The 21877-nt window shown below is 36.5% G+C and overlaps 1 protein-coding gene across 5 annotated transcripts; it reads left to right on the plus strand.

Moving 5' to 3' along the window:
- The first annotated feature begins 27 nt into the window (after positions 1 to 27).
- On the plus strand, positions 28 to 21529 carry LOC131533927 (aminopeptidase N-like). 5 transcript variants are annotated; one of them, XM_058766410.1, is made up of 21 exons: positions 28 to 1127; positions 1464 to 2048; positions 2131 to 2273; positions 7770 to 7906; positions 8045 to 8171; positions 8310 to 8464; positions 8640 to 8753; positions 8853 to 8996; positions 9083 to 9148; positions 9257 to 9322; positions 9412 to 9587; positions 9885 to 9961; positions 11779 to 11912; positions 12035 to 12090; positions 12167 to 12314; positions 12394 to 12482; positions 12573 to 12683; positions 13230 to 13397; positions 13469 to 13609; positions 13705 to 13786; positions 20791 to 21529. In XM_058766410.1, the coding sequence occupies exons 1-21, from the start codon at positions 1105 to 1107 to the stop codon at positions 21103 to 21105; spliced, it is 3057 nt and encodes a 1018-aa protein (XP_058622393.1). In that variant the 5' UTR covers positions 28 to 1104; the 3' UTR covers positions 21106 to 21529. The 5 variants fall into 5 exon arrangements, 3 of the variants coding, with proteins under 3 accessions (XP_058622393.1, XP_058622392.1, XP_058622394.1); XR_009269248.1 differs by lacking the exon at positions 28 to 1127 and having other exon boundaries at positions 1209 to 2048; positions 13495 to 13609; positions 20791 to 20848; XR_009269246.1 differs by lacking the exons at positions 28 to 1127; positions 20791 to 21529 and adding an exon at positions 13909 to 13966 and having other exon boundaries at positions 1209 to 2048; positions 13495 to 13609.
- Positions 21530 to 21877: the final 348 nt, after the last annotated feature.

Raw genomic sequence — 21877 nt, forward strand, 5'->3', positions numbered from 1 at the left:
AATTTCCATTTCGATCTGGAGTGATTCTGCATGAAGGAATTGTCTCTGATTTCGTCAGGTGTTCTCCAAACTCATCAGGCATTATAGGAGAACATTCACTGCTCTGTTATGTTGGGAAAAGGAGGTTGCAAAGAGTATTGATTAAAAGGGTGCCATTAATTGTGGTCAATGTGTATTAGAGAAAAAACATTTATTTAATAATGAGATTTTTTTTAACATTTTTTTACAATTTTGACATGTCCAATTTCAAAGTCCAGCTTAACAACCACAGAGAGAGGTATTTTTACAAGTTAATTTGTTACTAACCTTGTACTTTGCTCCTACACAAGGAAATTTAGCTAAACTACGGTTAAACTGTATTTTTTCACTCAAAGAGTATAGTTGTATGGCTGTGACATTTAGTTATCCTTTAACAGTTATGCCAGAAATTAAGTGTCTGTACCAGCATTTACACAAACTGATGCTTCTGAGGACATTGTCTTTTTTGTGAAGTGCAGGTTTATGTCAGCAAATTAAATTCAGCTTGAATGGATTTACAACAGAGCACTTAGATTCTCATTACATATGTACTAATGGCTATGTATCAAGGAAATATATTTATATAAACATAGTAAGCATATGCTGATCAGCCAAAACATTAAAACCACCTGCCAAATATAGACTCCACAAGACCTCTGAACATGTCCTGCTGTATCTGGCACCAAGACATTAGCAGCAGATCCTTCAAGTCCTGCGAGGTGGGGCCAGCACATCCCATTGATCAGAGTTCCTCAAATCTTACCCTGGAGGTCCAATCCACTGCAGAGTTTAGCTCCAACCCTGATCAAACTCACCTGTCTGTGATTTTCTAATGATCCTGAAGACACTGATTAGCATGTTCAGCTCATGATCAGGTGTGTTTGATTTGGGTTACAGCTAAACTCTGCAAGAAAGTGGATCTCGAGGTCCAGATTTGAGGAGCCCTGCCATAGATGGTCAATTGGGTTGAGATCTTAGAAATTTGGAAGCCAAGGCAACACCTTGGAATTTTTGCATTGTGCCAGGGTGCATTATCTTTCTGAATAAGCCTACTTCCATCAAGGAGCACCATTCCCATTAGGGTGTATGTGGACTGCAACGATCTTTAGGTAGGTGTTATGTGTCAAAATAGCATCCACATTAATGCCAGAACTTAAGATTTCAAAGCAGAACATTGCCCAGATCGTAACACTGTTTTTGTCAGCCTGCCTTCCCATAATGCCTTAATTGTATCTTCAAAACAGAATATGTGGCCTTACCTCATTTCAATAACACATGTATCAATGACCCTCTGAAACCCTGAGGTTCTAGATGCCCTTTTGTACACTGGAGCTGTGATGTGTTAATTGATGAACCATTAATTCATGTGGGAGGAGAACCTTCTCATGCCTTAAATGAAACGTTGTACAGATGTCAGTTTCACTCCTCTCATCCTGTAATTGCAGAAGCATGGGGAAGGGTTTCTTCATCAGTAAAACTGTCGGGATAGTAGGGATTGTGTTAGGCGCTGGAGCACTAGCCACAATCATCGCACTCTCAGTGGTCTACTCCCAAGAGAAGTCCAAGAACAACGAAAATGAGGTTAAACCCACAGATGCAGTAACATCAGTTCCAACAACGGAACCATCCAATGAACCATGGGACCAGTGGCGCCTTCCTCAGACTCTTAGTCCACAAACCTACAATGTCACTCTGTGGCCACGGCTCCAGCCAGATCCAACCGGACTCTATATCTTCACAGGGATGTCCAGCGTGGTCTTCAGATGTGTGGAAAAGACAAACCTCATCCTCATTCACTCCAATAAGCTGAACATGACAATGCAACCCACCTTGACGGCACTTGGAAGCAAGCCAGCTCCTACCATTGAATCAACTGTGATGCACACAAAAACGCAGTATATGGCAATTCATCTAAAAGATGAATTAATTGAAGGGGAAAGCTATGAGCTCTACACGGAATTTGTAGGGAAGCTTGCAGATGACTTGGGAGGCTTCTACCGAAGTGAATACTATGAGAATGGAGTGAAGAAGTAAGAAGTTGATTCATCTTGTCAGTTCCTTGTTCTACAAAGGCCTTTCATATATAGTTAAATCTCCTTCTTTCTTTTTTAGAGTGGTTGCCACAACTCAGATGCAGGCAACAGATGCTAGGAAGGCATTCCCTTGCTTTGATGAACCTGCAATGAAAGCAGTATTCCACATTACACTTCTGCATGATCCAGCAACCGTAGCCCTCTCCAATGGTGCTGTGATGGGTAAATGAACACTTTATTTTGTACAGGAGCAGTGTTGGGTAACTGCTTTGAAACTGTCACTTGCCAAGCTACAAGTTAATCATAATTTGACAAGGTTAAACTACGGTAAGTTACTGATTTGAAAAAGTATTTAGCTATACTAACAGCTACAAACAAAAAGTAGTTACACTGAAGGGGGAATATGTATCTTTCTAATTATAAGATATAACATAACCATTATATGCGGCCCGCATATCCAGCTGCTGCTCCACTGATGACAATCTGGACCTCGCGCTAGGGGGGAGCGTTAGACCACTTGGGAAGGAAGCGTGGCAGCATCTTTGACAGTTTTAGGAGAACGCCTCCACTGCATCTCCGAAGAGACCATGAGGACCATGGGGAACAAGTCTCTTTCCTACATGAAAATGACAGAGACCCTAAATGTATTCTAAATGTACAATATCAAAATCCTCTCAAATTTTTAAATGGGGATTTTTGGAACAGGTCAAATGCAGATAACCTTCTAATTCTAAAAAGTCATTTTCCGCTTGGAATTATAATCTTCTATCTTGCAAAACATTAATTGAAGCAACAATTTTCAAGAAATACAAATAGTTTTGTTTTTTTTAGAATTTGTTTTAAATCACAAAATTAGTGTTGTAACAATATGTCAACATGTATGAGAAAGGTAAATTTAATGCTTTTTTCATCACATTTATTCCATATTTTAGGACAAATCATTTTTTCTTAGTTAAGTTAGGCACAAAGGGCAATACTAAATATTTAGTTCAGTGCTAATGTTAATTTTAGGATTATAGTGGGTAATTAAACACATTATTGAGGGAACAGTTAAGGCAGCTAACTTTACTCTAATCCATCTGACCAGGACTTTATTCCACAAAAAGGACAGGGAGAATGGCATTCTCTTTAAATCAGTATGGCAGAGATAACGTGCTGACGTTTATTGTTGTAATTAAGACCCCATCATTTAAATGGTTGACTATTTGATATTTAAGGCTTAATGTTGTAAAATTTAAGACATTTTAAGACTTTAAACTGCATGACTATTTCGCCAATCATTACATATTCAAGTCTTTATAATCCAGATTTATCTAACACGGATGGATCTCTAATTGCTGTAATGGCAAACTCTCCAGATATTTTAAGAAAAGAAAATAAAAGAATAAAATAAGCATACTTTCTTACCTTTTGAAACTTAGAAGGGTTCGATTTGAGCAGATGATTTTACCGTCACTGCCATGGTCAGAGCGCATTTCTCATCTGCCTCATATTCACAAAACTATCGTTTTTCAGCATCTTCAAAAACAACATTTTGATCGCTATTCACCACATCCACCATCAAACGACAGTGACACTTATATTTCATTATGTGCAGTAACTGATCTGCAGTAAAGCCATTCAAGCCAGTTCAATTTTTGCAGATGATTGTTTGTTTTATGCATGCACTAATTATGAGTGAAAAATCTGTCATCATTGTTTTAAACAGTGCCACTTTGTGGAATAAAGGTGAATTGCACTTATTTATTATGCAGACACGTAATTATTGTTGTTTAATGTTTAATCTTTCCTGCTGTTACGGAGCAGTCCGGCGACATGACAAAGAACGTTGATCCTGATTGGTCCGCTTGCGTGCACTGGAAGTGCTGATTGGCTGAGTCACAGATAGAACCATATAGAACTAAGTTAGAGTTCGACTTTGTAGATAGAACCTTTTTGTTTTCTAAATTTAAAAGTCCTAAAATGTACAAAACTTAAAAAAAAAAACATCACATAGTGTAAATAAATTGTCACAGAATAAGAATCTGTGAATAACTCAATTTTGACAAAAATGTCAGCTAGAACCTTATAATTCCAAGGGGACGAAATGATATTGCAGAAAAATAAGGCTGTCCATACCACGGCCGACTCCATGGGAAACCTTCTTAAGGCCGGAACACACCACTCAGACTACAGCCGACTGCAAACTAACACATGCGTTCTGTGTCTGCATGACAGGAATTAACTGTCTATCAGCAGCTATCAATAGTATATATTCGTCATTCAAAAGGAGAAACCTGAAATAAGGATATACGAGTTATACACAGTCATACAAAATGTAAACAAAGCAGCGCTTGCTTACCATTTTGACTATGAGTTATGTTGATAACTTTCTTCATTTTAAGCAGCTCATGTTGTTATGAAAATATTCCCATATTGGAAGGCTCGGGCAAAATCACATAACAATAGAACAGCCTCCTGCCTGTGCCACCTTCATTTGTACACACAGCCCCTATTGTATCTGTACTGATTCTTCTTCATCTTCTTCATGAATGGGAGTCAATGGCAGCCCTATGAAGGGAACATATGAAAATGATGAAATTTGGCACACTTGTAGTGATGGCCATGATTAGTGATCTGACAAACTTTGGGGTCTGTAGGACCAACTCTATAGCGCCACCAGCAGTTCAAAAATTCAACATTGAAATAATAACTCTTGAACCCCTTATTCTAGAAAAATGAAACTTAGTACTAGGGGTGTGCAGTGAAGACAGTATTTGTATCTGTATTTGTATCTGTAACAATCACAAAATTATTTGTATCTGTATCTGTATTCTACGATGGCCGAGAGAACTCAACGCGCTGCAACTTCATAAAACACATGCAAATAGAAAAAAGGCACCAGCAAATCAAGAAAACATCTTCATCAATTTGACAGCAGGTGCTGCAAATACTCACGACACAAACAAATAAAGAAACGCACTGAAAATGCTCACAATATTTCTATTTGGAGCGCGTTTCTTTGTTTGTTTGTGTTGTGAGCATTTGTAGCGCATGCGTTGTCAAATTGATTAAGTTTTTTTCTTAATTTGCAGGTGGTTTTTTTTTCTATTTGCAGTGCGTTTCTTTATTTGGTTGTGTTGTGAGCATTTGCAGTGCATGGGTTGTAAAATTGACAAAGTTGTTTTCTTAATTTGCAGGTATTTTTTCTATTTGCAGCGCGTTGAGCTCTCTCGGCCACTGTAGTATTCGGATAAAACCGGAAGTAGGCGGAACTTCGTTCAGTTACTGTTAACTATGTTTTTTTTTTTTGTAGTATCACTGAACAAATATGCCATGTTTAACTAAAATAATTATTTTTTTATGACATTTATTTAATATCTTATTAGGAGCCGATACCCTTGTATAGGCAGTGTTTGGAGATGCAGTGCAGTTGTGCTTCGGGGAACGCAAGTTTTGAGTCTCAGCTTGGGGACCTTTTGTGATCCAATAAATAAATATTTAAATATCTTCTAATTAAAACAGTAAGAGTTTAGAAATATGGAAATTGATTTAAGTAGTTTCCAGGAAATGCATGGAAAAAGTATTTTGTATTTCATTCAAAGAGTTTACACTCACTTCACACACTTGTTACTGTGTTGTAATTTTAGAGGTTTATGTAAAACAATATGCTTTCCTTTGGCTCACCGGTTCCCGTGCAGTTTTAAAAAGTATTTCACTTAAGTAATTTGCAGGTCTGGAAACGTATGGAGAAAAGAGAGAATTTGGATTTTGAGAGACCGAAACGTGCAACGCAGCTGTTTGATTGGTGATCGCGCTGTGTTTATTCCATTCATTCGTGTATCATATCATAGCCTATAAGGTTTAAATCATTGCCTTTTAAATATACCCAAATAATAGAACTTGTATGATGTATTATTTTAGTTGATATTACTCTTGCTAAGCTCTGATTTCTGAGAGATGCACGGAGAGGCAACAGCAATGACGTGTTTGATTTGCGCTCTTTTCATTCATAAAGTTTACATTCATTCACTTCACACGCTAATTATTGCATGACTTTAGAGGTTTGTGTCAAATATTGCACTGATCCCTTGGCTCACCTGTTATCTAGCAAACACCAGACTGTGCTGCAGCCTCAGCTGAATATTCAAGCAGAATTATTCATTATTCATTTTTGAAGCCATTATCCATGCCTTTCCGAATAAGGTACTGTATTTGGCTTTGGGCACACCCTTACCTAGCACACCTGATTACTATCCTAATGCTGATCACATTCAGTAGCTTATATTAAGACTCTGTACATTACAGTAATGACCATTTTGAAAAGTACAGAATCTGATTGTTTCGCTGCTACTCTTTCAAAATTTGTCCAATTCTTACAAAAATTGGCTCAGATGTGGGGCTGATGTGAGCCCGACGAGAGCCGATGCGTGGAACACACCAAACAAGCTAGCCCGAAAGATGCTCACCAATGGCCCGACGTTGGCCGACGACCGATTGTCTGCTTGGTGTGTCCCAACCTTTAGCACAGCTTACGAAACGACTCTGTGAAGCACAGGAAAGAAAGGGGTGGGTCTCTGTGAGGCATCTGTTTGGCAGCTCACACCAAGGAATGACCCATCCATCCAGTGCTTTGTAGGCTGCTTGGGGACTGCCCAGGCCAGTCCAATATTTGCCAGAGCCTCCGTGAGAATGCTCATGAGCTCTGTGTCCAAAGAGGTGGGGGTGGAGCTAGACTCTTCTGTATTGGCCTCTGATCCGGGTCAGAGGCGCTCGTAGACATCGTAACGTTCTTCGCACAGTCGAACGAGACAAGGTCCTGCGCTTTAGACGGACAGCGGAAACTGTCTTTGGTGTAGGAGAGTGGAGGCTCTGGCGTGCGAAGGTGATGTGGGCATTGGGCCGATGTCAGTTTATCAGCAGAGCCTCCTGTGGAGGCCATCTGCGATCTCTCTCTGCCCACGGCTCAGCGGGCCGCTGTTGCGCACAATGGCAAGCCTCGCACGAAGGATCTTGATTCCAGGTCCTCACAGGCTCAGCAGTACGATCCTTCCAGTGCCGTCTCAGTGTGGGTGCATCCAAAAAATTGATTGGCCCACCACACATGCAGCATCGATGAAGAGACATCTAGTTTTTTTTTCTTCTTCTGCCAGAACACAGGAGGGGATTGCTTTCCGTGTCATCCGCTCTCGTCACACAGGTCAAAATTGAAACAGGCTCCAGGTGAAGGAGAAAGATTCTGAGGTAAATTGGCATCCAATATCGCCTATATAGCTGATGAGCCCGCCAATCAGGTGAATACTCGAATGCTATTGGCTATTGCAGAGCGATAGAGTGATTCAATCAGGCTTCAGCATTCTGGAGGAAAAGGGTTTCCCCCATACGTAATTTCGAGAGATCGACTCGATAAAGGAACAATGAGGGATTCTGCATGAACAAACAATCTCAATTAGAAAGACAGGATCAAATTTAAATGGAAAATTATATTAAATACAGCAAAACACCATAATTTACATAACCTAGTCAAAAACATACTACACAGGGACTCGAATTTGTGATTTATTTATTTTTTGTGAACCTGTTCATTTAAACGAACTGGAGACTAGTGTTTGGTTGCCCTACACCGCTCCTTTGATAAAGTAGTTTGTTTTTCATGAATCAGTTTGCTTTTTTGCTTCAAACTGATTTCAAGAAATTTAGATGTTCAATGTTTCATCAGTCAATATTTTTGACTTTCAGGCAAGGTTAACATCACAGTGGATGGCAATCTTATAACCAGAACAACATTTGCACCAACAGAAGTAATGTCGACATATTTGCTGGCATTTATTGTCAGCGATTTTGGCTTCATTGAACAAAACATTGAAGGTCTGCAGGTAATTTATCTTTTCACAGGATCTTTAGAAAAAACTGCACCAATTTAATAATGAAATCTATTGTACGATTTAACAAAGATTTGAAAACGGCATGTGTTCATCTATTAAAATACTGCATATTGTAATTTATACAAACAGATTCGAATTTTTGCCCGTCAAGAAGCCATAAATGCAGGACAAGGGCAATATGCGCTCAATGTGACTGGACCAATTCTCAAATTCTTTGAGAAGTATTACAATGTCTCCTATCCACTGTTCAAATCCGGTAAGAGCCTATGATATAACCTATAATTTATCAGGCAATTCAGTCCTTCTATTATCGAAATGACAATTTATGAAAGTTAATACTTGAACCTTTTACGCTATTTTAAATGTTTTACTCATTCCTCAAAATACTGCACAGATCAAATCGCTCTGCCAGACTTCAGCTTTGGTGCAATGGAAAACTGGGGCTTGATCACATACAGAGAGTCGGCTCTGCTGTATGATGAAGAAATATCCTCAACTGGAAACAAAGAGAGAATCGTTTCTGTTATTGCCCATGAACTTGCCCATCAGGTATAATCAGGAGACTTTTATATATATATATATATATATATATATATATATATATATATATATAAATTGAACCCTAAATGGAAAATGCTTTACAGAAGTTACTTTTATGAACTTCACAATTCCAAAGTTCATAACCCCTGTAATTCACCTTTTTACCACCTTCCTCCTTTTTTAGTGGTTTGGAAACCTTGTGACTCTCAGGTGGTGGAATGATCTGTGGCTCAATGAAGGTTTTGCATCTTATGTAGAATATCTTGGGGCAGATGAAGCTGAGCCAGATTGGAACATTGTGAGTGTTTGAAGCAAAAGCCAGAGCAATAAACTGTAAATGCCAAAAGCCATCACTAAGAGCAGATGAAATCCTAACTCTTCTATTCCTATCCCACAGAAAGATTCGATCGTTCTTAATGATGTGCACAGAGTTTTTGCCATAGATGCATTGGCCTCGTCTCACCCCTTGTCGTCTAAAGAAGAGGAGATCCAAAGACCAGAGCAAATAAGTGAAATGTTCGATACAATTTCCTACAGTAAGGTAGTGTGGGAATTGTTTTCTTCTTTGACTATAATGTTTAATAATGAAGAACATACAGACTACATGTGGTTTGTCTCTTCTTCTAGGGGGCATCAGTACTTAGGATGTTATCTGATTTTCTGACTGAGGAAGTGTTTACTCAAGGCCTCCAGGTAAAAACTCTTTGCATATTATTCCTTGTTGTGCTGTACAATAATAATGTAATATGCTTTCGTGATTTAGAATGATTTTGTACATTCACAATCAATTCATTTTAACAGACTTATCTGGATCATTTCAAATTCAGCAACACAGTGTACACAGACCTTTGGCACCATCTTCAACTGGTATATTGCAATTAAACAATGCTGTTCAGCCATGTCTTTATCTGTTTTGTTGCCACAAAACACAAGTGCTCATATCTGAAATGTTGTAGGCTGTGGACAACAGCAGCGGTACCAGTCTTCCGAGAACTGTGCAAGAGATTATGGACCGCTGGGTTCTTCAAATGGGCTTTCCTGTGGTCACTATTAACACTGTAACTGGCCAGATCACACAGGAGCACTTCCTCCTGGACCCTGAAACTAAACCAGACAGGCCATCAGAATTTAAGTATGTCAAAAAGTATTTTGAAAGGGGAAAAAAAAAAAAAAAAGAAGTTTGGCATACACCACCAAAGAGAAGTTTGTAGTTCCACCAGAAGATTGAGCAGACATTCTGATTAAAAACTACAAGATTAAAAAAAAAGAAAAGAAATGTATGCACAGATGAATTGTTCACAGTTAGATCAATAACATACATTAATTCTCTGTACATACCAACTTTACATATCCAATTCTACTTAAGAATCAATCACAAAGTTTTGTTGAAATGTGGAATTATTATATCACAATATTCTTCATTTTTCAGTTATGAGTGGTTTGTACCAATTTCATGGACAAAAAAAGAAGCAGCACAAGCCCTATATTGGCTGCAACAGAAAACTGGTGAGTTTTAAGATGACAGTGACAATAACGTTGACACTTATACAACCCGAATTCTGGAAATGTTGGGACGTTTTTCTAAATTTGAATAAAATGAAAACTAAATGACTTTCAAATCACACGAGCCAATATTTTATTCACAATAGAACATAGAGAACATAACAAATGTTTAAACTGGGAAATTTTACAATTTTACGCACAAAATGAGCTCATTTCAAATTTGATGCCTGCTACAGGTTTTGCAGGTTTGATGCCTGAAAATAGTTGGGACTCTTCTACTACGAAACAATGCTGTTGTAATAGCTCAAGTATGTGGTTTTGCATTGTCCTGTTGAAATGCACAAGGCTTTCCCTGAAATAGACATCATCTGGAGGGGAGAATATGTTGCTCTAAAACCTATACCTTTCAGCATTCATAGTGCCTTCCAAAACATGCAAGCTGCCCTTACCATATGCACAAATGCACCCCCATACCATCAGAGATGCTGGCTTTTGAATTGAATGCTGATGACGCGCTGGAAGGTCTCTCTCCTCTTTAGCCCGGAGGACACGGCATCCGTGATTTCCAACAAGAATGTCAAATTTGGACTCGTCTGACCATAGAACACTTTTCCACTTTGAAACAGTCCATTTTAAATGAGCCTTGGCCCACAGGACATGACGGCACTTCTGGACCTTGTTCACTTATGGCTTTCTTTTTGCATGATAGAGCTTTAGCTGGCATCTGCAGATGGCACGGCGGATTGTGTTTACCGACAGTGGTTTCTGGAAGTATTCCTGGGCCCATTTAGTAATGTCAACGACAGAATCATGCCAATGAGTGATGCAGTGTCGTCTGAGGGCCCGAAGATCACGGGCATCCAACTAAGGTCTTCGGTCTTATCCCTTACGCACAGAGATTTCTCCAGTTTCTCTGAATCTTTTGATGATGTTATGCACTGTAGATGATGATATTTGCAAAGCCTTTGCAATTTGACGTTGATGAACATTGTTTTTAAAGTATTCCACAATCTTTTTACACACTCTTTCACAGATTGGAGAGCCTCTGCCCATCTTTACTTCTGAGACTCTGCCTATCTAAGACATCCCTTTTATAGCTAATCATGTTACAGACCTGATGTCAATTAACTTAATTAGTTGCTAGATGTTCTCCCAGCTGAATTTTTTTCAAAATTTCTTGCTTTTTCAGCCCATTGTTGCCCCCATGCCAACTTTTTTGAGACCTGCAAGCATCAAATTAAATAAAAATGTAAAAGTGTAAAATTTCTCAGTTTAAACATTTGTTATGTTCTCTATGTTCTATTGTGAATCAAATCACATGAGCCAATATTTTAAAGTCTTTTAGTTTTCATTTTATTCAAATTTAAAAATGCCCCAACATTTCCGGAATTCCGGTTGTATTTACTGTGGAAGCGATAGATCATCTAAAACTAACAATTCTGTCATTACATATTCATGTTGTTCCAAATCCTTATGAGCTTATTTCTTATGTGGAGCTCCAAAGAAGTCTAGCAGAATGCTCAAACTGTTCTATTTCATAAAATGACAGTGAATGGAGACCTGGGGCTCCAAAAAAGCTAAATAAAAGTAGTCTATTCTAATTCTATACTACATTCCAAACCTTCTGAGAGCATATGATAACTATTAAAAAAATATGGACATTCTTCTAAATTTCTTTATGTTCCACAGAGAAGCTATAATGATGTAAATGACATATTTTTCATGTTTTGGTGAACTTATTATCATTCGACGTTAATAAAGGACAAAACTGTATTTGCTTGAACAATTCCATGTATTTCTGCTCTACATTTCCAATTTAGAACAATCGGATCACATGAAAATGAGTGGTGATGAGTGGGTTCTGGCCAACATCAATGTGACAGGATACTACAGGGTTAACTATGATAATGAAAACTGGCAACGCCTACTTAATGTACTCCAGACTTCAAGACAGGTAAGAATTACCTTTATTAAATTAGTTGGTAATATTGTTGAAGATACTTTGAGAAAGATTTAGATTCTTTTTCATTCAGTATAATAATTGACAGTAATCTTTTTTTATTTGATTTCATTTAGAGCATTCCAGTTATTAACCGGGCACAGATAATTGATGATGCTTTTAACCTGGCCAAGTAAGATCTGAACTTCAAAGTTATGTGTGTAATTTCCAGTCAGTCCAAATGCTAATAACATTTTTTTCCTTTACAGAGCAGGAATTATTGAAACAACACTGGCTCTAAGAACCACGCTGTTCCTAGCCTCTGAAACTGAGTACATGCCGTGGGAGTCTGCTCTCGATAACCTGGACTACTTTTACCTCATGTTTGATCGCACAGAGGTGTACGGCCCCATGCAGGTACGTTTGTCTCTGAATATTTCATAATGTCAACTCAACTGAGCTTGAATTCTAACATCACATTATTTCATATCTGCAGGCATACGTTAGAAAACAGGTGAAAGGTTTGTTTGAATACTTCACAACGCTTACAAATTGGGAGGATGTGCCTCCAGGACATACTGACCAGTAAGTCATGTAAATACACAGTAGTGACAATAAATGCTCAGATTTGCTCTCAAGCATCTATTCATTATATTGATGTCTTTGTATCTGCAGATATAATCAAGTAAATGCACTCAGAGTTGCCTGCAGCACTGGTCTTGAAGCCTGTACGACTCTCGTCAAAACATGGTTCCAACAGTGGATGGAAAATCCAAAAGTCAACCCGTGAGTTTCACTCAATACAAATCTGAGAGACCTGATCTGATGATGTTTCCTGAGGGCATCACAGTTATAATAATCACAGATATTATATTTAATATTATCGGCATTCAATTTTACAGTATATTATCCAAATATATTTTCTTTATAGGCATTTAAAGTTGCCCCTAAAAAATATTTCACGCTTAAAAATGTCTGAATGCCATTGCATTAGATGCTAAACAAAAGATTTTAAAATGGTTAGGTTTTAAACCATAAAGCAATAAATATGTTAAGAAATATTTTTAAAATGTAATATAAATAGTGTTTAGACACATTTTGGTTGTCAGACATTATTAGAACATGTCTGTAGTGTGAATTATACTTGAATTATACTCAGAAAAGAATCATTTTGGACACTTTTAAATATTTAATTGATTCATTCACTCTATTTTGTTTCATGAATCCTTGCAGTATTTCAGTACTTTTGTAATTTTATAGTTCGTAAGCGTATTACCTTAAATTAATAGAGTACCATTAAACTGTCATTTTTAAATTTTCTCACTGTTTCAGTATTAAGGCCAACTTGAGGTCTACAGTGTACTGCAGTGCCATTGCTGCAGGTGGTGAGAAGGAGTGGGACTTTGCTTGGGAGATGTTTGAAAATGCCACTGTTGCTGCAGAGAAAGATAAACTGAGAACTGCCATGACATGTGCCACCAAGCCCTGGTTACTGAACAGGTGAGCTCACTGCAGGTCAATGCTGACAAATACATACAGTTCTCATTGTATTTAGCTAATTTATGTTGTAGGTATCTAAAATACACTTTGGATCCAGAAAAAATTCGGAAACAAGATGCCACCTCTACCATCATCAGCATTGCAAGAAATGTAGTCGGCCAACCGCTGGCCTGGGATTTTGTTAGAGCCAACTGGGAGTACATTTTCAATCAGTAAGAAAATATTTGGGGCCTATGTTTATATTTGCTTAATAAAACACAGAGTAGTTTTCTATGACTACACATCTACTTCTTTCATTCTCCATTAGGTATGGAGGTGGATCTTTCTCTTTCTCCAGACTGATCAGTGGCATCACAAAGAGATTCTCAAATGAATTTGAATTGCAGCAGGTATGTGATCTTCCCCCGAACTGCTTTATTTATTTGACTGTCATCTTGTCATCTTGTACAACAGAAACTAATATTTTACTTATATTTTATATTTTTCATACTCTACTGTTTTAAAAACACAGCTGATACAGTTCAGGGATGAAAACGCTCACATAGGTTTCGGTTCAGGAACCCTAGCCATTCAGCAATCCATCGAGAAGACTACCGCCAACATCAAATGGGTTGAAAAGTACCAGAAAGCAATCTCTGAATGGTTCAGAAATCTGTTGTAACTATAAAAGATGCACATACTGTAGTTTGTTTGCTCTGAGGAGGAGAGGAGCACTGGAACATTGTTTTGCTTGGCCTAGATGCATTAAAGGAAATGATTATTTATTATGGATAATGCTGAATCCTAGTATATTCCAGAGCTACTTTCTTTCTATGATGATGTACAGTATACAAATATAATTACTTATATAATTCCGTATAACTCATGATGAACTAAGCCATTTATTAATGATTACTGCATCAGCAACTAATGAACATTCGATATGATTCAAAGATTAAGTAATCAATAAATTGTTATCAGTTAAATGCGTCATAATATATTAATAAATAACATATTACCTAATAACTTATTTTATTAACTAACGAAGTAAATTCATATGTTAATTACCACATTGGGTTGAAGCCATGCCTTTAAACTTCCAGTTGTCTGCTTTAATTAAGCATTAGCTAACGATTTGCTAAGGTATCATTATGTTATGACTTTACTTGTTGAGGCACATGACTAACTAACTAATTCAAAATCTATAACCACAATGACATATTACTTAACAATTAGTTAATAGTCATGTGCCTCAACAAGTAAAGGCACACCATAATCATACCCATGCAAATCATTAGCTAATGATTAATTAAAGCAGACAACTGAAAGTTGAAATGCATGCTTGAACCCATTGTGGTAATTAACATTAATTTACACTATTAGTTCATATAATATGTCATTAGGGAATTAATACTTTGACACATTTAACGAATAACAATTTATTGATTACTTAATCTATGAATCATATAGAATGTTCATTTGTTGCTGATGCAGTAATTGTTAATAAATGGTTTAGTTCTTCATGAGTTACACATTAACTTATGATTATCTGTGCATTTACACATGAATTAATGCATATTAGTGTCACCGTATTGTAAAGTGTTACCTATATTTTCTTTATGCACCTCAACTTATCAGGTTACCAGACTCTTTCACTGGCTAGTCTCAGTGTTAATGGATAAGCCATTATACCCTTTGGGAGGAGAGAAAGTGGGAAGAATAAGTAAAGGCAGCGGCTATTTGCACTAAGTGTAAATAGCTATAGAGGCTATTAGAGCGTATATGCTCCGATAGGTCATATTTCAGGGATTTTGACAAATTACCTATTCGGTCGTATTGGTTGGAGGACATGTTGGTTTTGCAAGAGTGCTGAACTGGATGACATCACTAGATCATCAATGAACTGACTTTAGCTGGAAAAGGACTGTTATTGTCCTCTTGCATTATTGACATTTGCGCCCCTATCAGCCATATGACACTTTCATGTTAAAGGGGTCATCGGATGCCCAAGTTCATATGATTATTTAGGGCCTTAATCAAAAGTCTATAACATACTTTGGTTAAAATTTCTCAATGGTAGTGTAAAACAGCAGTGTTTATACCCTGTCAAAACAGCTCTATTCATAGCAAGCCATTTCCTTGCATGTCCCTTTAAATGCTAATGAGCTCTGTTCACCTCACCCTTCTCTTCCGTGGGGTTCTCTGAGAGACGGTAAACTTTAGTCACATTCATCTTGCTAGAAACTTGCTAACTAGCACATTATTAGGAAAGGCGATTTGCAAAGATTCATAAAACTTATACTCACTTCTTCTGTAGGTGAGGATCACGAATGATTTGCACGAACCCAGGTGCATTCAGGTGCATCCAACAAAAAAACACCTCAATCGCTTAGGAGACATTCTTGTCTACACCCGCTCTGGCATTGAAACAATGGCGGACTAATGACAGCTCACTCAGGGCAGGTCTGTGCTAAAACCAAAGACTGACGCCACTGTCAATCAACAATCATGGGAGGGGCCTGTGCAGAACTACATCATTCTGCCAAGAATCTGTGAATGGCTTGATATGAAAAAAGTGTACACACACTGCCAAGACACATTTTAGTTCAAACAACATTAAGTGAATTTTGCATCCAATGACCCCTTTAATGCTTTGTCCTCTTTTATCTGCATCATAGTTCGGTTTCGTGTAATTCATGGTAGAGCATTGCAATATACGACGATATGCAATCATGTCACCATGTGATCATGGGTTCGAGAACACACATGCTCATGAACTGTATATGCACTATAAATCACAATTTTGTACAATTTCTGTGAGGGTAGGTTTAGGGGTGGGGTAAGGTGTGGTCATTCATACGAATTAGCCACCTTATAAAATATGTACGAATTGCTGTGAGATCGGGTTGGACCCTGTAAAAATCCCACACATTGCATTTAAATGAAGAGGCATTTTGATTGGTAATGACAGTCATATGTCATTTCATGACGACAGACACAACACGATACTGTCATTGTTTTTACGCTAGCTAGAGGGCGCTTGACTTTAAAACGTAAATATAGGTCGCGAGGTGCTTGCACAAACAACCTATAGGCTCGTTTTTTGGAGGAGGACAGTCTCAGTTTTTAATGGCAAATTCACATTTTAGGGTTCTTCAAATTACACAGCTGAAAAAATAATACCATATATAGAACTGCGTCATGTGGCGCCATGACACTATATTCTATGCATTAAAACTCTGAACAATTACCACCTTGAAAAGAGAGGAAAGTAAGTAAACAGAGAATGTACATGTCAATGTATTTTCTTTAAATTTACAGAAAATTCAGTGATATATACAGATATACGGTCATATATTGAGCTGTAATTTCTCATGAATATTCACTTAATACACTGATAAAAATGATTTTTGGTGAAGTAAACACTACATAAAAACAAATGTAATTTCTACATTAAATTTAGTTCAGGCAAGAATTAAAAAATTAAAGTAAATTCTATATTAGTACTCAATTTAAGCTTGTAGAAATTAAAGTTTGAACTTAAAAGCATATTTTACTTGGAACTGTTTGTCATGTTTACAAGGATTCTTTAAGTAAATATCAAAGTTATGATCCCGTTTTTCCCATCATGCACTGGGGCATGAATAATTAAAAAGGTTAAATTTGTCACTGTTTTTTAGTTATATTTACACTGTTTTATGGTTGCTTTTGTTGTTAGGTTTAGTAACTTACTGTTTTGTGACATCTGGAGTTGATTTTCTAGTCAAAATGACCCATTCATACTCAGACACTATCCACTGATTGTTACCGTCATTGTGTATGGTGTACCAAGTGTTGAGGTCTCTGTGTTCATTTGGGTAACAATTCTTTTGAGTGGACATATTATCTTAAAAGGATAACAAGCTGTCTACTTGCTTGCTTACATGTTTGTAAGTGAATCACATGCTTTAATAGCATGGTTGTTTCCCAGTACTACATCGTTTGAGTAAATTTTAGAAGCCATGACTGAGTGAAAAATACTTAAGTATTGCAGATTTAACATAAAATAATCAAGTAAAAATTACTCAAACTCTAACTGGCCATGTTAATTTTACTTATTTCCTTTGCTAATTTTACCTAACTTAGCCAAGTAGATTTTACTTAATTCAGTACTTACATTTTACTTAATTTTTATTTGGCAAGTTTTTGCACAAATAAATTAAGTAAATTTACTTATTGTTTTTTTCAGTGTATATATTTCATTTTCAGCATCTGAGGAAAATGTGGAAATAAAATAAGAAAAAAAAAAAAAGATGTGACGTCCTGACCAAAAACACAATTGCTGAGTCGAGAAACATCTTCAAACGACAAATGAAATATATAACCTACTGATAAATTTATAATTTATATAATTATAAATATTATATTATATAAGGTTTCAGACAAATGTGAAAGACGAAGTCAAGGTCTGTTAGTGGTGCAAAGGTTCCCTATCAGAAGCTTTATTTTATAATGACTAAAGCTAAATATAAGCGGTGAAGGTCAGTGAACAATCACTAACTACCCGTGCTGTATAAGTGTATAAACGAGACAAATATTTCAAATTTGATCATTTGCCAGTGAGTGCTGACTGAAAGCATATGTATGTCAGCAATATAAGCAATATTCTTCAGATTTTCCTGCTTTTACTTTTAATAGCTCCTCCAAAAGGTAAGATTTTAAAAGACTTAAAAAAAAAAAAAAAAAAAAAAAAACCTGTAGCAACATTAATTAAAATTTACTTACACTTTGCACTGCAAATATCTCCTCAAATCAAGTTTCTCTCCTGCTTCTTCACTGTACTTACTGACATTGCAGCATTAGTATTAGCAAAAAGAAACAAATTAAACAGAGGATCACCGATTGTATGTAGTGCATATTGACTAGTGTAATAATATGATTATGTTAAGAGTTTATGTGAATAGTTTAAGCATGTGACGACTTTATTTTTCAGTCCTGTCTGCTTAATGTATGTACCTGTATTTGTTTCTATAGATTTGTCAGCTAAGACTTTGACTAAATAAAAATGCATGTTATGAAACATTAGTACACTTGGTTCATTTTCACATTGTTGATTTTGAGTTAATCTGCACATCTGCATTATTTCCTGGTTAGATACAGTAGCAACTGCTGATTACAAAAACAACTTAGTGGAACACATATCAGTTGTTTAACATATGACAGTTTTGTTAATTTTGCTATTGTTTTCCAATTTTGTTATTATATCACAGTCTCTCATTCTTTGTGTTTGCTTGCAACATACATTAAAAGACAAATGTAGCAATGCCAGGTTTTGTCAGAATTATATACTATAACCAGTGTTGATGAGTAACTAGTAACATGTAACAGTATTATGTAATTTAATTACAAAATAAATGTAACTGTAATTAATTACTTTTACTGAGAAAAAAATGGAATTAAATAACAGTTACTTATGAAAATGTTACCAATTACAAAGGGGGTTACATCTGATTTTTTTCACACATACACTGCTCTAAAATATGAGACGCCAATGTTTAAAAAGTTTGAGAGACAGAATAGGACATATGCTTATTTGATAACTGTTTTATTTTTTTGCTTTATTTTTGAAGATTAACGTTTTTTTACCCCAAGGCATTGTTAGATGCCAATGTTTCGTTTCATAGCTATGCAAAAATTTCATTTCAAAAACAGTTTCTATTAAACTATTTATTGATATGATTGTAAATCTCAGAACAATATCAAAGTAAAAAGAGATGAAGACTGATTTTGTGGTGGCTGTGCTTTAAAATTAAATTATTATAATCTTAATTCAAGTGATGAAGGATTTTGAAAGTCTGACAGCTATCAGTGTTGAGTGCTACTGTAAAGTTAACCCTGCCTGGTGGTTTAAATTTTCAAAATCATTAACAGTTGAAAACATCAAAGTTTTAGAAAAGTAATCAAGAAGTAATCAAATGTAATACACTGTTAAAAATAAATGTAATTTTACAGGTAATGGTCTGTATTTTTTTACAGAATTTTCCCGTTTTTCCATTATACAATATAATGCCTGTTATTTTACAGATATTTGCTGTATTTTAAAGTTCTACCATTATATTTACAGATAATTGCTTGTATTTTGGTATTACAACAATTTTCCGCTTTTAAAAATACATTTTCTGTATTTTTACAGAGTAATGTGTAATTTTACATAAAATGTTATATAATCTTTACAGATTTTTCCTGTAAAAATAGGAAAAAAAGGTATACCCACAAATCAACAGTCAGTCACTGCATGTGTACTGTCCAATTATTTCGACAGAATTTTATTTTGATGCTTCGGGAAACATTTGATTTGTTTAAAGTTTCATGCCAAAAAGTATAGTATTGCAGCAGCATCGATGGGAATTCTTTATTATAAATCACTGCATTAAAAATGAATAGTGAGGTTACAGTGTACCCTTGCCTATTTACTTGAAATCATTTATACTATATTCAAAGAAATGCAAAATTAATTGTGGAATATTCTAAGCAGTAGTATAATGTTGCCTATTCAAATAAAGATTTTTTTACAGTCTATGGTGTGTGCGCACAAGTGATGACGCAGTTTCAAATCGGCCGCCAAAACTTTTCCGTTTAGTCCCGCCCACAATGCAAACTGCAGAGCTGCTCTCTACTCATCGACAGTAACGGAAGGGCGAGCGGATGATTTGAATTAATTTCAGGCTATCCATTAGGAACTGTGTGAGAAATTGGGGGGTTGTGCAAGTGGTTCTTGTTTGTGTATAATTTTCAGTTCCTATGTGGTAAGGGGTGAATAAAACCAAGGACCATTTAAAACCAAAATCAGTGTAAAACAGCTGCATGAAAAGATGTCTGTGAATTTTATTGTATGAGGAGAAGCACTTTTAAAGAAATCTACATTATGTAATGTGTGAAATCTCTGGCACTTTGCCAACGGTCATTGTCATTTTAAACGGAAGCAAACGTTTTTAGTTAAACCAAGGTGCTTGGACAAGTTCTGGTTTCTAGAAATCATGAAAACATGTAAGGGTGTCTAAGGAACTGCACTCCAGTGGTTCAAGTCTTCCCTCACAGGTAGGTCCTTCAGGGTGTTGTGGAGGGGTGAGGTGTCCAATTCGTAACATCTAGCTTCTGGGGTACCTCAGGGCTCAGTGCTTGGAACACTTCTCCTCTCCATGTACATGTCATGACTATGGGTCTGTCATTCAGTAATATGGCTTTTCATATCACTGCTATCTAGTGTTGTCAAAAGTACTAACTTTGGTACCAAGTCGGTACTGAAATGTAAAAAATGTGACGATACCAGCATTTCCCCTGGCATCCCAGCATTTCACTGACTTGATACCAAAGTCTGTACTATTGACAACAGTATTGCTATCCTAATGACACGCATCTTTACCTTTCATTCCAGCTGGATGTTCCGACGGTTGCTGCTTGCATCTCAGCCTGCTGGATGGAAATTTCTTGCTGGATGATGAATGACCTTCAACTCAACCATGTCAAACTGCTCATGTTTTCAGCCAACCCAACACGTATAAACTTCACCAACCACATTGCACTGCCTGATCCTGTGGATATACCTTGTACAACATTAGGAAGATCAGGCCCTTCCTTTTGGAGCATGCTACACAACTCCTTGTCCAAGCTTTTGTTCTATCCAGACTGGACTGTTGTAATGTTCTCTTGGCAGGCCTTCCAGCATGCACTGTCAGACCTCTGCAGCTGATCCAGAATGCTGCAGCAAGAGTGATCTTTAACTAGCCGAATAGAGCACACGTCACACCTCTCTTCATCAGTTTGCACTGGCTGCCAATTGCCGCTCACATCAAATTGAAGGCACTGATGTTTGTCTACAGAACAACCACTGGCTCTGCACCCCTATACATAAACTCACTACTTCAGACCTGTGTCCTCCAAAAGCTTGCGTTCTGCAAGTGAATCACGCCTTGTGGTGCCATCACATAGACACAAAATCACTTTCAGGTTCCTTTAAAATTATGCATAAGTACAGAATAGATTAATTTTACAGAAATTGGCTGGTAATGTTGCTATTTTTATGTATTTCTAAGTACTATGCTTGTTTCTCTGTCCAACAAACATTTAAAACTATAATACTTATGGAAAATGAACGATTAAAATGTATATTTACAGACATTTGTCTTTGTATTCTGTACTTACTACATTTTTATACAATATTTCTTAGTTATTGTAGCTAATATCTGAATTTTAACAGAAAATGATTGTAGGTAGACAGCCATTTCATAAAATAACTACTAAATACCTTTTTAATTAACAGATTGGTTTAAGTTGTGAGGTTGCTTATGTAAAAGGAAGGATTAAACCTGTAAATATACAAACTTTTTTGTGCATATTGCAAGTTTTAAAGATATTTCTTAGTTATTGTACATGGAAAAACTTTAATTTAAAAGTAAATTACTGTAGATGGACAGAGCAGTTTTATAAAACAACTAATTAAAATTCCAAATTTACAGAGATTA

This window comes from Onychostoma macrolepis, chromosome 25 (genome assembly GCF_012432095.1).
Source record: "Onychostoma macrolepis isolate SWU-2019 chromosome 25, ASM1243209v1, whole genome shotgun sequence".
Taxonomy (NCBI): Eukaryota; Metazoa; Chordata; class Actinopteri; order Cypriniformes; family Cyprinidae; genus Onychostoma; species Onychostoma macrolepis.

Bases quoted from the DNA above. Each gene is read 5' to 3' on its own strand.
- LOC131533927 (XM_058766409.1), top strand. From the start codon at position 1,429: ATGTCAGTTTCACTCCTCTCATCCTGTAATTGCAGAAGCATGGGGAAG. The intron at 2,274-7,769 runs GTAAATGAACAC...TTTGACTTTCAG, and splicing joins CTCCAATGGTGCTGTGATGG to GCAAGGTTAACATCACAGTG. The intron at 11,913-12,034 runs GTAAGAATTACC...GATTTCATTTAG, and splicing joins TACTCCAGACTTCAAGACAG to AGCATTCCAGTTATTAACCG.